A 15,555-nucleotide genomic window follows, 5' to 3' on the forward strand; every position below is an offset into this window, starting at 1 on the left:
TATGAATCTGAATTTTTATGTTTTTTGATTGCCAAATAGATATACGTATTTAAATATCATTTCTTTTATTATACTATATTGCATTCTATTATAGCATAGAAGAATAATATTTAATTTAGTGGGAAATTTATTATAAAATCTATAAAAATAAATAGAGCATTGTAGTATAAATATAAAAAATATTACAATATTGAATTTTTAATGAAATAAAAGACCTTTACTTTTTATAATACTTCAGTTTTATCCTGAACATCTAACATCTTTCAAAAACTTTATACAAGTCAGGCAAATTGGCTATTTGTAATATTGTTGAATCATGTGCAAAATGTTTAGGAGGAAGAAAACTCTCCTTAATTGCACCATATAGAACATGTTCTGTAATGTACTTCCATTCATGAGTATCATGTATAGGACTCATTTGACTATAATATTTTGCTGTTTCCCTACAAATGGTTCGAAAGCATGGTTGTTCCGACGACCACTCTACTTCAGTAGCTAAACGTAATATATAGAGAGGAAGACCACTCACAGATGGAAAATATTTTTCTGAAAAGAAAACAAAAGATAATCTTGTATTGGATTCTAAAGGTAGTTTATTAAAATGTATTTACCTAATAATACTGGTAAAGATTTTAAATTCCCCTTTTTATCTATAACAATAGAATAATACTCTTTTAACATATCAGCTTTCTCCAATAACAATTCTTTAACACTTGTAGCTAATTCCTCTTTTGGTCCATCTTCCTCTGACCATCCAGCTTCTTTAGTCTCTAATCCTAACATAGCTATATCATATAAAGGAAGTGCCTCCTGCAAATAAGTGTAACTTGCAATATAATAATAATGTTCTTTGTCGATGTACATACCGAAAATTTGATGACTCCGTAATTTGCAAAATCATAGAGCATAATTTCATAAAATAGTTCCTCCCTAGATGTAACAAAAATGTTCTTAATCAAGCTTGATTTTTTATATATATTATGAATATTTTATGGACACTTACGCTAATTTTTGCGTATTGCAAAGATACAAATTGACTCCACTTTGAACTAAAGCAGAAGACTGATCGATACAACCAACAAAAGTTAATTCTGATAAAATATGTTTCAAACCATCGTGACATGCGTCTTCTACTTCTTTACGTAATTTCAATACACTCGTTAATTTTACTTCTCTTCTAAAATTGTTTATTGAATAGGATTTAAATTCATATGAACTTTCTTTGTCACCATTCTTATTGTCATCGGTTTCTTTTAGTATTTGTTCAGTAATAATTTTCGTCTCGTTGGGTTTATTGCACTCTTCAGGTTCGTCGTTTCTTATTTCTTTATCTATACTATTTTTATCTGTCTTTTGTTCTTCTAATTTAATACTTTTATTTCCAAAGTATTTATACACTTGTTTACGTGCTTTATCTGCAATAACGTCGATACATTTTTCTTTCGTAGAGTCATCTGCTATATTTTGATCAATTTCTTCATTTGTCATTTCTAAAATATCTTGCACGCCATTTGATCCATACTGTTCTTTGTTAATATTTGCAGTAGATGAATCTAAATTAGATTCATCAAATACTGCAGAATCTGACGCAAGTGGACTTGTATCATCTATGATATTACTCCACGGAGTATCCGATTTTTCTGTTGCTTTTGGTATAACATGCGTGGAGATATCCTTTTCTTTAGTATCATTTACATCTGATATCGGGCGCTGTATTTTATTTACATCTTTCTCGTCATTACTATTAGTATCTTCAACTTTAGTATCTTTGAAATCAATATCATCATTGTTTCTAGCATATTCCATTGCGGTATGAATGGTAAAATTGAATTTGTCCAATTTTTGATCAGATGCATCAGTTCTGATCATTTCTTGAGGACGAATTTTTTTTGTTCTATCATCTTTATCTTTCTCATATTCTGGCAAAATCTCTTTCAAAACTTCTTTTGTAATATCTGTTTTTGGCAACCGCGCTTGTACATAAAATGTTTTAGAAGCACTATTCCCAGACAGTTTCTCATCTAAAGCGAGTTTCATTCTTTCAATAATAGAATTTTCGTGGAGAAATTTAACTTCATGTTTTGTTGGATGTACATTAACATCAACATTTTGCGGATCAATTTCTAAAGATATATAACACCATGGGTGGGTCTTTTTTGGAATATAAAATGTATAGATTTCTTCTAGCATTTTTCGAATAGCTGAAATAAGGTAATTATAAAATATCATCTTTATGTATAAAATCTTCTTGTCTAAAATCTAATACTTTAAAACTTACAGGATGATTCTACTAATCTGTTATTAATGAATAAAAGAAATATCATCCTCTTGCTTGTGTAATTTGGATTTGTTACCAAAGCATGCATTTTAAATCTATAAGTATCATCTGTAAGTTCCACTTCTAATAATTCACGAAAAACAGGATTGCCATAAAGTATTCTTATATTGTTCATCTTACTTGAATTATGTGGTGTTCGAATCTAAATGTTAGAAACATGTTTATATATTTATAAATAATAGCTTCAATTGTGTGACTATTTTTACATAGTAAAATACCTGAGGTGTGACTTCACCATGTTTCTTTAATGTGAACCCTACAGTAGGATTATGTATTGCATATTTTGTAACTACATCTGAAATTTTATTGAATTCTTCGTTTGGATTAGAAAAAGCCTTCCTTCTTGTTGAAACATTATAAAACAAATTCTCAATTAATATTGTAGTGCCTTGGTTTCCAGCGCATAATTTAGGTGGTGCTTTTAGCTTACTATCAACATATGATGCTCTAATATGAAAATGATATTGTTAAAAATATTTGCTCAGATTTCATAACACTTTATATAATTAAACATACTTATAAGCACATTTCTCATCTGCAGTTTTTGTTGTAATTGTTAAAAGTGATATATGACTAATGCTCGCCAAAGCTTCACCACGAAATCCAAAAGTCGATATTGCCTGAAGATCTTCAAATGCTTGTAATTTACTTGTTGTAAATCTTTCACAAACAATTTCCATGTCTTCTTTTCTAATACCTGTTCCATTGTCTTGAATCTGTGATTAATAATGAATATTTAGTTGTAATAATAACTTTCCTACTTGAATAGTTGGAGAAAATACCTGTAATAATTTTAATCCGCCTTCTTTAGCAATAATTTGTATATTAGTTGCTTTTGCATCAAGACTGAAACATTTGTAATATAAAGTGTGCAGTGTAAAAGACATACATACAACAATTGTGATTCAAATATCTAACCTGTTTTCCATTAATTCTTTTAATGCATTTGCTGGTCTTTGTATTACTTCACCAGCTGCGATTCTATTCACTACAATTTTGTCTAATCTCTTTATCTTTCCCGCTCCATCCATTTTTAATCACGCTGTTTTTAGATTTGTATCAAAACCTCGAGAAACAGGAGTCAAGTATTGCTCTAATTTACACCATAGTATATGCATAATAATTATGTTGTGTATTATACAATATAACTATATTTGTAATAATAAGAAATGAAAATACAAAGTCTAGTCTCAGAAAGCATGTATTTTTTACTTATAATAAGAGTGTATTGTACATATTACACGATTTGTGTAAGTCGGTCTTCGTGCCGAACTTTTGAATTTAAATTAGCAAGTATATCAGTACTTTCTCCCGCTACTTTATGCCTCGTTTTGATATATTTATAGGTGTTTTGGATGCGTACAGAATTCGGAGCCAATGGATGTGCGCAGTTGATCATCTATGGAAACTTATTGAAACGCGAAATTGAGTGTATTAAAAGTCCGCTATGCATGCTGAGCTGTTTAGCAAGCGAACAGTGAATATTGCGCTCAGTGCAAATGATCATACAACTATGATTTATTGTTATATACACGAAATGAATGACACGAAAGGTAAGTGTCTGAATACATGGTGACAGTGTGTTTATTTATTTAGTGTTTGTCTAGTGAATTTTTCGTAACAATCAATCGCGTAAATTTATGTTCGAAACATGTTGAAAGTGGCTAACGACAGAAACATCACGTTGAAGTTTCACCATGTCTATGAAGCATCGATATATCTCAAAATTCCTTGGATTGTTTTTTTTTGCGAATATAACCCTAAAAACTAAAACTTTATTCAAATACAACAAAATTTTTTGTCAAGATCCAAGAAAACATATTTAGTTTTGCTATGTTTATTTATGACATATTTTATATTCTTGCAGGGTATGATAGTATCTTTCGAAGCAGTCGCCTATATGCAAGGCCAGTTTAGCTGAATAAGTAGCACAGTAGTATCTTGATTCTTTTTTTCCATCTTTAATTTTCTGGTTGGAACATTCCAGAAGTTCATGAAGTATTCTCGGGATAATGTCACGAAAATCTCCAACTAATTGATTTAGCAAGCGACGTTCGTATTGCAAATGCGTTATTTTGTTTTTATTCTGTTTCTCCTGGTTTGCGTTATATTAATAAGTAAGAATTTATGGTTGATATTCTCAAGCCCAAAAAAAAATAATTTTTGCAATCATTTCTAGGACTTTCGCATAAAATAGTATGTTTGTCTGCTTTGGTCTGCTTTGCCGACCCCGTCCAAATATTCATTGATGTCATTCATCATCACTACTATCATGTAATCATCACTACGAACATGTCCTCTCTGGATCTTTTAGGCATGGTGTATAAGGTGTTTATATAAAATGTAGGACTTTCGGTTTGTTTCGGGGCAAGGGTAACACGCGGACCCTGTGGAAAAAGGGAAATGTGAAGGAACGAAGAAGGGAAAATAAAGGGTGAGCATACGAGGAGAAAGTGAAAGAAAAGCGAAAAGAAGTCAGGAACGAGAGAGAGATACAAATTAGAAAAACTAGAGGAGAAGAGGTTAGGAAGTCAAAAGCGCGGCAAATAAAGTAAGGTACGGAAACGACAGATGGCGTCAAACAGAGGAAGACCAAGGAATGCGGGTAAAGCGGGAGATAAGGCAGATTTCAAAAACACATTGGATAAATACAGCTTCTCAGAAAAAGAGACATCAACCAGGTAGAGAGAAATGGAAGTAATGATGAAAAAAATAGAGAAAATGGAAAGAGGATTTGAGGCAATGATAAAGGAAATAAAACGGATATTCGAAAAACAAGTGGAGGAGATGAAGAGGGAAATGAAAGAGGAAAGGGGAAGAAGTGAGAGAGAGAGAGGGAGAGAGAAAGAGAGCCAGAGAGAGAGAGAGAGAGAGAGAAGAGCGGGAAAGGGAAAAGAAGGACCTATTGGGCAGAATTAGAAGAATCGAGGAGGAGAGGGACAGAGCAGAGAGAGAGAAAAGAAGAAGGAACATAGTAATCAAAGGAGTAAACTGGAACGAAGAAAGCAATGAAGGGACAGTAAAGGAGTTCATAAGGGAAAAAATGAAAATAGGGGCAGAAGTAGAAAGAATACATATGATAAGGGTGGGGGACAAAAACACAATAATAGTAGCGATGATGAAATCAATGGAGGAAAAAATAAGGGTAATGAAGGAGAAAAGCAAATTGGAAAAGGGAATATACATAGATGACGACCTGACAAGAAAAGGAAGGGAGATACAGCAACAAATAAGAAGAATAGCCAGAGTAAGAAGGGAAAAGGGCGAATATGTAAGGATTGGATATAAGAAGCTAAAGATAGAAAACAGATGGTACAGGTGGAATGAAAATGAAGAGAGGCTGGAGGAAGAAAGAAAGAGAGGGGAAGAAAAATGAAAAATGGAAAAAGGGGGGAGACTACAAAGGCGATGAAAATGTGCTTCTGGAACGTAGCAAGGTTAATAAGTAAGGACAAGGAGGTGAGGGAATATTTGAAGACATTCGACGTGATCGGATTCACGGAAACATGGATAGAGGAAGACAATTGGGAAAAACTAAAATATAGACTACCCAAAGAATTCAACTGGAAATGCAGAGCAGCAATGAGAGTAAGGAAAAAAGGAAGAGTAAAGGGGAGAATAATAACAGGTATAAATAAGGAACTGAGAGAAATAGAATACAAAGAAATAAGTGATAGTATAGTGAAAAGAAAAATAGTATACAATGATAAGACATATAGGATAATAGTAGTTTATAATCAAGACACAAAAGGGACAAGGAAAGAAATAGAAGAAAGAGTAGAAGGAAGAGAAGAGGAAGTGATGATCATCAGCGGAGACTGGAATGCAAGAACGGGAGAAGGGGGAGGGCCGATAAACGAGGATCTGAGGAAAGAAAAAAACAAGCGATCAAAGGACAAGACAATACACATGGAAGGAAGAACTCTGCTAAAGTACCTGGAAGAAAGAGCTGGATGATAGTCAATGGAAGAGATAAAGAAGGAGAGGAGTGGACATATAGGAAAAGAGGAAACTCTGTGATAGATGACAACCAGGATCATGTGATTGACAACCAGGAGGCGACAGAAAAGATAATTGGCATGATGAATTGGCAGAGTCAGACCACATGCCGTTAGAAATAGAAATAGGGGGGCCGGAACTACAAGCAAATGAGGAAAAAGAAGAAGAAGAGAAAGAGAAAAGGGAATGGACAAACGAAAGTGTGGAAAAATACTTGGAGGAATGTAAAGACTGGACCTGCAATGGAAGAACAGTAGAGGAAATGTAGTCAGAAATCAAAAAGAAGATAAACGAAGCAGTGCCAAAGAAGAAAGTGAAGATAAGGAAATGGGGCATGGGAGAGAAAGCATGGTGCGACAAGGAGTGGAAAGAAAGGAAAAGAGAGATGAGAAGGAAGATGACAAAGTTTATGAAAGGAAAATGCAGCAGAGAAGCGCTCATAGAGCAAAAAAAGGCATTTAAACAGTGGAGCAAACAAAGAAAGGAAAGACACGAAGAAGAAGAAATGGAGAAAATAAAGAAGATAAAAACAGAACAAGAAGCGTGGAAATACATAAATAGATACAGAACAAGTAGAAAAGGTATAGATGAGGATATAAGCGAAGAAGAGTAGAGAAATCACTTTATGGAAATTTTAGAAGGGACAGAGCACAAAGAGGGCAGAAAAACGGGGGGGGGGGTCATGGAGAGGAAGAGAAAATAATGGAGGAGAGAGAAGATAATATAGAGAAGGAAGAGGCGATATACCAGCTAAGAAATTTGAAGAAAAAGAAAGCAACGGGGGAAAACGGGTTAGAAAATGAAGCATGTACCGAAGGAAATGGGGGAGGCGTTATGGGAGTTATTAAGGAAAATATGCAATGGGGAGGGGATGCCAGAAGATTGGAAAAAGGAAGTAATATGTCCGATATACAAGAAGGGGGACAAGAGAGTAGCGAAGAGCTGCAGAGGAGTAACGCTAATGGATACAGCTGAGGCATATAATAGGTGATGGCCGTGATACTTGTAGCTGCTGGCTGTAGATGTCACTGATGGGGGTACTGCTGTTTTTCTTTCATTTTTGATGCGTAGAAGAAAAATCGGACTCCGGTTGCCGGGATTCGAACCCGGGCCCCGAATGTTCGTAACCTAAGGCGCTAATTCACTGCGCGCCGTCGTCCGACACTAGTTAGTGTCGAATGGTGGTATTTACTGTTGAGTGCCGCCACAGTACCCCCTTACCAGTGATAACGTTTCTTCTTTGCGTGGCAAAGCGTCAACCGATTGCTGTCAAGCCCGTGTAGATGTTGCGCGTTGTTCTCGATTTGGCGGTGGATACCTGTCGGTACGATGCGGAGCGTTCCGCGTACGGTCGTAGGCCTCTGTTCCTCTTTTTAGTATGACGTGCTGGTGGTGATGCCCATGAACTTTGCAATGGCTACATCACTCCTGACTTGGTCATCGTCTCGTATCTAGTCACCTGCTTGTGTGGGTCGGCGGTGAGGCGTCGAGTTTTGCTGAAGAGGAGGGCCGTTCCGTGTGCGTCGTAGCGGTAGATCCAGATTGCCATAGTCTTAGATTCGCGATGATCGAAGTCTCGGGTAGCGCTATCACGGTCACACACACCTCTATTTCGCTGTCGATCACGTCGGGGTCACCAATTTGAGGTGTAAGTGTTGTCCGTGATAATTGTAGGATGCTGGCCATAGATGTCGCTGCTGATGGGGTACTACTGATTTTCTTACGTTTTTGATGCGTAGAAGAAAAATCGGACTCCGGTCCCCGGGATTTGAATCGGGTCCCGAACGTTCGTAACCTAAGGCGCTAACCACTGCGCTGCCTACTAGTTAGTGTCGAATGGTGGTATTTGCTGTTGAGTGCCGCCACAAATATATACGTGGCAGGACTGGAAGAAGAACTGGTAGGAGAAAGAAAGGTATGGTCACTAACATATGCAGACGATATTGTGCTGATGGCGGATAGGGAAGAGGAGCTAAAAGAAATGTTAAAGAAGTTCAAACAATTTTTAAAGGAAGTCGAATTAGAACTGAGCACGGAAAAGATCAAAATAGTAGTCTTTGAAAAAAGAAGGAACAAAAGGAGACAAAGAAAGTGGAAATGGGGAGAATAAGAATTAGAAGAAGTGGACGAGATAAGATACCTAGGGTACATACTACAGAAAAACGGCAGTGATGAGAAGCACATACAAGACAGGAAAAAGAGAGCAGCAATAGCAATGAAGAAAACATGGAGTGTGGGAGAAAAAATATTCAAACAGGACTACAAAAGGAGAATGAAGATGTTTGGAGCACTGGTAGAGAGCGTGGCGCTGTTTGGAGCAGAGGTATGGGGCTGGAACATGGAAGAAAGACTGGATAGAGTATAAAGAAGATATGTGAAATGGATATTAGGCTTAGATATGCCAACACCAAATTATATATTGTTAGAGGAATGCAAGATAATAGAAATAAAAGAAAAAGCATTAAAAAGAACAGCAAGGTATGAAGAGAAAGCCCTAGAATCAAAAAAGGAATTAGTAAAGGAGTGTATAAAGGAAAAAGAGAGAAACTGGGGAAATGGTCATGAAGGGAAAAGGGCAAGAAAGAGAAAGAAAGGACTGGAAGAGGTGAGAAAGGGAAGGACACAGATAGAAGCAGGAGAGGAACAAGAAAGGATGCCGGCAGATCAAATTATAGAAGAAAGAAGAAAGAAAGACGCAGAAGAGAGGGGGAAAATGATAACTAAAGTAACTAAAGTATAATATACACTACAGAAATATAGCCAAAGAAAAATTACCAAAGTACTTGGAAGGAAGGATGAAGTGGAAGAACAGAAGAATACTGGCAAGATTCAGATGTGGAAACGAGACCAAAGCAAGAGAATACTGGAAAAAAGAGGGAGAAAAAAGATGCAGTCTATGTAGAAGGAAAGAAGACGTGAGACATGTAATAGAAGAATGTGAAATAACGGGAGGACCAAAGGACATAGGAAAACGCTAAATGAGACTGGAGAAGGTTTAACAGAACTGAAAGCAATAATAGAGAAGAGAAGGGCAAACGACAGGAAGGATGTGCAGCAAGGAGGCTAAAGACCAAAGTTGCAATAGTTTTTAATCATTAGTTGCTAATTTGTAGTTTCTAGTTTTAGTTTTTAGAGATAGAATAAGTAAGGTAGTGCAATAGAATAGAGTGGAAAAGAGGGGAGGTAGACATATAAGAAGAGAAATAGACATAAGAGACGTAAAACCGAAAGTTCGTCCAAAGCCGAAAGGCACGGACTAAGCAATAATAAATAAATAATAATAATATATAAAATGTATAAAATATATAAAAGACTATTCATCTGATAGTGCCATTGAGAGACTGAAATTCGTTCTGACTCTGCCATCATCACACATCGTGAGTTACATTAAACGGAAGATAAGACTTCATCGCTAAGATCTCTAATTTTCTTTTCACAAGAAACGTAATACTGTTTAGTTTAGTATACCCTTGCATAGATACGCGTATTATGTGTAAATACGCATAAGATTATCGCTTAGAAAAATAGACTTGCGCGAGCCACTTTATAAGTGAATTTATTCTACTTATATTATACTTATACTACTATTTATACTACTGTGAATAGGCCGGGTAGCTATTTGCCGACACTCGTACCCAAAGGGATAATCTATTTTTTAAATTTTATTTTTTGCAGTGATAAAATATGTCGGAAGTTCCCGCAATTGGAATTGACTTGGGCACCACATATTCCTGCGTCAGTGTCTTCCAACATGGAGAAGTCAAGATCATTCCAAATGATCAGGGAAATCGAACGACACCGAGTTGTGTCGCCTTTACAAACGAAAAAATACTGATCGGCGAAGCAGCCGAAGATCAGATCGAGACGAACCCGTTTAGTACTATCTTTGGTAAATAAAACCAATCCAGAATTTACTACATCAATTTCTTCTAATCCTCGTCTCTTAATTGTGTAGTTTCCATTTTTGAATTCTCATATATATTTTTTCATTTAATCATAATAATTGTCGAGTTTCAATGGCAAACGACGTAAGTGCCAAAAAAGAAGGAATGACCTTTTAAACGAAAGAAGATACAAATTTCACACTTGATATCATGATGGATGTAAATGCTAGAAAAATTTAGTTTATGTTTTTAGAGTTATCGTAGGATGGGATGAAAGACATAATTTTGTTTTTCCTTGCCTATTTGTATTGAGAGCTATGAATAATTTCCGGAATTTGCATTATTTCCTATTTTAGCTCTTTGATCTGTATTACCGTATTATAGGATTATTTATTCAGAAATATTAGAAATTAGGATTTCAAATGATTTCTATCCTATATGATAAGTTTATTGATAGATGGATGTATTTACAATGGATTAAACAGGAAACGATGGTTATTTAGCGTGAAATAAATACAGTAATGTGATATAACTAATACAACTAAATTGATAATTCACAACTCACAACAACTCGGAAACTCTCTCTTGACTCAACTCTGCCGACACAACTTTTGACTCGCAACTAACTAACTTTTCACAACTCGACTCTCAGTTAACGACTGCCTATTAATTCGTCTTTCTCCCTTAACCTCTTAGGTACGATGCGCCACTATAGTGGCCTTCGCGGATGTCATCTTACATTACGACGCGCCACTATTGTGGTTCACTCTACTGACTCATTCGCTCACTGTTTGAACTAAATGATCTTTTTCATTTGTCTTGCTTCACACTTCTTTTGCCCTTACAACGTCTTATAACAGCGTTAACAATATACAGACAGAATATCTTTGTTTCTGTAGTTTTTGTTTTTGATACGCCAGTTTCAGGTATTAATTGTTGTTTTTCGTTTATATAAATATATCATTATTAGGTGCACTACATTCATTATTTTTTCATCATTAGACGTACTACATTCATTCATATCTGTATTTGTTTTCTTTTTACCATACGAAATGTAATACCGAATACCTTTGCGCACTGCACTATCGCGTGACTGAAACTACATTACTACTTTATGCTTTTATTTTACATATATCTGAAATATTATTTCTTTTTTGTGTTCATAAAATATTTCGTGAGTGTTGATTCTGTTTAATGGGAATGATCATCACGAAGAAGTATAGATACTAACAGAAATAACATGTAATTATATACCTCATTATTTCTATAAATTGTTCACATTCCTTACCTTTATTAACATATCATTTAAACATTTCTATAATCCATCTTTATTTGTAATATATTATTACGTTGTAATATGTTCTATTAAACAGACACGAAGAGACTGATCGGCCGTGGCTACTATGATAAGACGGTACAGACAGACAGCAGATACTGGCCCTTTGTGGTGGTAAGTGATAAAGGTAAAGCAAAGATTAGGGCTTTATACAAGGGTACAATAAAGACATTCTTCCCTGAAGAAATATCTTCGATGGTGCTTAAGAAGATGAAGCAGACAGCAGAAGCGTATTTAGGGAAGACTGTTACCGACGCTGTTGTTACTGTTCCAGCAAACTTCAGTATCTCTCAGAGACAAGCCACCAAAGATGCAGCAGTAATTGCAGGTCTAAACGTTTTGAGACTAATGAACGAATCAACAGCGGTGGCGATAGCTCATGGTTTATACAGACAGGACACAGAAAAGAGGTTCGCGTTGATCATTGACTTAGGAGGTAGCACCTTCGATGCTTCCGTTGTTACCATTATGAATGGTAATTTCCAAGTCATAAATACAGTAGGCGATAGTCATCTCGGCGGAGAAGACTTCAATGACAGAATGGTGAATTATTTCGTTAAAACTATCAGGATGAACTACAGGAGAGACTTAAGAATAAGGACAGACGAGAACATCAAGGTTCTTAATCGATTAAGAACCGCGTGTGAGAAGGCGAAGAGAATTTTGAGTTCATCAACGGAAGCCAGGATCGAAATAGATTCTCTCTTCGAGGGCATTGATTTCTACGTAGACATCACCAGAGAGCAATTCGAAGAACTTTGCGAGGATCTATTCACAAGGATATTGAATATAGCTACGTTAGCTGTGAAGAATCTATACCATCTCGACCAGTTTGTTCTAGTCGGCGGATCTAGCAGAATACCAAAGATTCAGAAATTACTTCAAGATCACATATGTTGCGATTACACAGAAATCAACAAATCGATCAATCCTGACGAAGCTGTTGCTTATGGCGCAGCTGTACAGGCTGCTATTTTGCTCGGTGATAAGTCGGAAGTACTTCAACGTTTATCGCTAGTGGATATCATTAACCTACCTTTGGGTATAGAAGGAGCTTGTGGTGTCATGATACCCGTGATCGAGAAGTACAAGAGGATACCAATAAAAGAAACGAAAACCTACACAACGTATTCCGATAATCAACCTGATGTCCTGATTCATGTATGCGATGGAGACAGAGCTATGACTATAGATAATAATAGTGTCGGCAAGTTTGAGCTTACTGGCATTCCACTTGCACCTAGGGGCGTACCCCAGATTCAAATAATATTTGACATCGATGCAAGCGGTATTCTGACCATTTCTGCCATTGAGAAATCAACTGGAAAGGAGCACAAAATTGCCGTCAGGAAACAAGAACGATCGGAGGAAGCCATCAACAGTATGGTGGAGAAAATGGAAATGTACTGTAAGGTAGATCAAGATCAATAGGATTGCTGGCAAAAATTCCTTGACGTTCTACTGTTTGAACATGAAGAGTACAATAATGGAGGATAAGAAGATCAAAGATAAGAGCGATTCGTCTAACAAGCAGGAGGTTATCAATAAATGGAACGAAGTAATTTTATGGTTGTATGCGAATCAATCGGCAAAGGAAAAATTCGCCGATAAACAAAAAGAATTGGAAGCCATCTGCAATTCTATTGTTATATTACTTAGTAGTTAATTCTTTTTATAGTTACTTATAGTTAATTGCATTAAGGTGGGGCCGCACCTGATGGATGGGTTCCCTAGCGCGGGTGCTCGAGAACCAGCCATCGAAGAAGTTGACTAAATGCAACACACTGTCTACTGAACTGAACATCTTTCTATGTTTCATCTTATTTATTTCAATATCGCTTTGTACATCGATTCTCATATTTATTTATCATAGAAATATTTATGTTTTGAAATCAGAGACTATATTTTGTTGTAAGAAAAGTATTGAAAACTCGTAATGTATTTCGTCGTGTGTACTTATTTGTATCTACATCACATCTTACCTACTTGCTTGCTTTTCACCCTCTCCCCATTTCTCTCCCTCTCTTTCTCTTTCTCTCTCTCTCTCTCTCTTTACTTACACACATTTACTTTACTTATCTCTGTGAGTATCTAGAGGATTTATTTCGACAGATTTATCAATGTTTTTCATTCTTGATATTCAGAAACCTTCTGGCTTATAGAACTGTACCAGAATGATCAAGTACGTGGTGATAACGCTGATAAACTGAAAGTAAATATACACGAATATAATTAACAACATCATATAAATATCAAATATTATGGTACTCACTCTTGTTAGCAAAGAATTATTCATTTCAAAGAAATCACACGCAGTAAACGTAATTCTATATTGTTTCAGTTGCAATGAGAAATCATTGATTTCGTTTCGAACACAGTCTTGTTCGAAAGTTGATCGCAGAAGACTTTCCATTCCGAATCCATTCAGGTTCAAGGCGACATTACCACGGCATTCATTATTGAAGATTGCTAACTGCTCCGGCTCTTTGTTACCGAAGCAAGACAATTTGTTAAATTTCGTCGAGTGTTGTGTGTTCAGTATAAATTTACTGATATATAGCCCAATTTTATCTATCTCTCGGTGGGTCAATGTACACAGCCAACACATCAAAATGAATTGAAACACATAAATTATCCAGATCACGTTGTTCAGAAATATGAAACCACTTTTCTGTTCCGCGGCGCTCATGTAGATTCTAAACAGTTTCGCGACCACCATTATAAAAGCGTTCGTAGAACACAATAGCAGATCAATGCCATAAATTTCGTTCACTGTCATTATTATGGAACATATCTCTGCAAGAAATCGATCGATTACAAAGATGAAGTGCACAGAATTATGAGAAAATTGTTTTATAGTGGTATAGTGGTGAGGGACGAGGAAGAAAAGTCGTATGTTTTAATTCGAAGAGAGAAGATAAATTTTGCCCTTGATTTTAAACTATGCCCTTCGGAGATTTTTGCCTTCAAACAGAAAAATTCTGTTCCACTTACGTCACTCACTCTGAATTTATACGCTAAGAAACAAGCCACCATTCTCTACGTACCATTATGCAGTCTTCTAATTCTTCTGATCTTCAAGGCGATCCAATAGGATGTTAGTTTTTCATCTAACTGTTTGATCATCTCGTTGATGGCTCTAAATTTGTGGCAGATCATGTATACGATGACATCGAACACGAAGCTGTTTACTAAAGTTTGCGCGATCGTGTAATAGAGAAACAGATCGGAAACAAAGATTTGATCAGGTGCAATGAAATAATAATAAAGGATATGAACAGCTAGCGACACTGGACCACATAATAACGCTATTATAATGGCCAAGATTTGGCTGATTTTCACGCAATCATCATTGATCGACAACCCTTTGCTAATATTTTGATTCAACGATTCCAACATCCTCATCAATTCAGGCCATTTATCGTAATGTCTTATTATATGACAAACGTAGTAATAGGCTGCGAGATGGCACACAGTTTCGTTCATGCAGTACATAATTTCGAATAACTTGCTGGTGAATTGTTTGCCAAAATTTGCAAAGTCCATTGCACTGAACGCGATGATCACCGAGCACACGCTGAAATGGATCACTCGCAGGATGACGGTGATCCATTTTGGACAATTCTTCGGCCTAGCCACTCCGACTCCTAACAACCAAGAAATATACATTATTGGACGTAATGTATTTTCTGGTTTCGTCGGATTACTCTCCACTCGGAAGTTTATCTCTTCCTCCATGGCGGTTAATTCTTTTTACTAATATTTCTAAAAGTCTTCTACTAAAAGTTTCTACTTTACGAGAGAAATATCAAAGAACGAGGTTTCCTCGAAACGATACGTTTTCTTAGGGACAACACGGAATATTGAGCTTTTAATTCGAGAATTCGTGGCTCGCGTAGTTTGCTAATTGATCTGATAATATGGGGGTTCATACATGATTTAATGTTTCAGCGTGACTTATGCGTGACACTGTAAAGCACTTTCATTCGATAGAAGCA

General features: G+C 36.1%; 3 protein-coding genes across 5 annotated transcripts; 1 reads left to right on the forward strand and 2 right to left on the reverse strand.

Moving 5' to 3' along the window:
• Positions 1-12: 12 nt before the first annotated feature.
• On the reverse strand, positions 13-4,405 carry Mlh1 (DNA mismatch repair ATPase Mlh1). 2 transcript variants are annotated; one of them, XM_033347481.2, is made up of 9 exons: positions 3,257-4,405; positions 3,121-3,184; positions 2,855-3,054; positions 2,557-2,785; positions 2,279-2,480; positions 1,004-2,201; positions 867-930; positions 612-810; positions 13-546 (listed from the first exon to the last, which is right to left on the reverse strand). In XM_033347481.2, the coding sequence occupies exons 1-9, from the start codon at positions 3,367-3,369 to the stop codon at positions 254-256; spliced, it is 2,562 nt and encodes an 853-aa protein (XP_033203372.1). In that variant the 5' UTR covers positions 3,370-4,405; the 3' UTR covers positions 13-253. The 2 variants fall into 2 exon arrangements, with proteins under 2 accessions (XP_033203372.1, XP_033203373.1); XM_033347482.2 differs by lacking the exon at positions 3,121-3,184.
• A 123-nt stretch (positions 4,406-4,528) lies between these two features.
• Positions 4,529-13,498, forward strand: LOC117164443 (heat shock 70 kDa protein cognate 4). Its single transcript, XM_076625123.1, is given in 4 exon segments — positions 4,529-4,772; positions 10,013-10,226; positions 11,595-12,984; positions 12,986-13,498. Coding segments are annotated over 3 exon segments (1,833 nt in total). The 5' UTR covers positions 4,529-4,772; positions 10,013-10,021; the 3' UTR covers positions 13,224-13,498.
• Positions 13,499-13,591: 93 nt separating this feature from the next.
• LOC117164446 (uncharacterized) lies at positions 13,592-15,544 on the reverse strand. 2 transcript variants are annotated; one of them, XM_033347500.2, is made up of 3 exons: positions 14,605-15,544; positions 13,830-14,353; positions 13,592-13,763 (listed from the first exon to the last, which is right to left on the reverse strand). In XM_033347500.2, exons 1-3 carry the CDS (start codon positions 15,293-15,295, stop codon positions 13,698-13,700), a joined length of 1,281 nt encoding a protein of 426 aa, XP_033203391.2. In that variant the 5' UTR covers positions 15,296-15,544; the 3' UTR covers positions 13,592-13,697. The 2 variants fall into 2 exon arrangements, with proteins under 2 accessions (XP_033203391.2, XP_076481245.1); XM_076625130.1 differs by having other exon boundaries at positions 13,592-14,353.
• Between the last annotated feature and the right edge of the window lie 11 nt (positions 15,545-15,555).

This window comes from Bombus vancouverensis, chromosome 15, assembly GCF_051014615.1.
Source record: "Bombus vancouverensis nearcticus chromosome 15, iyBomVanc1_principal, whole genome shotgun sequence".
Lineage (NCBI taxonomy): Eukaryota > Metazoa > Arthropoda > Insecta > Hymenoptera > Apidae > Bombus > Bombus vancouverensis.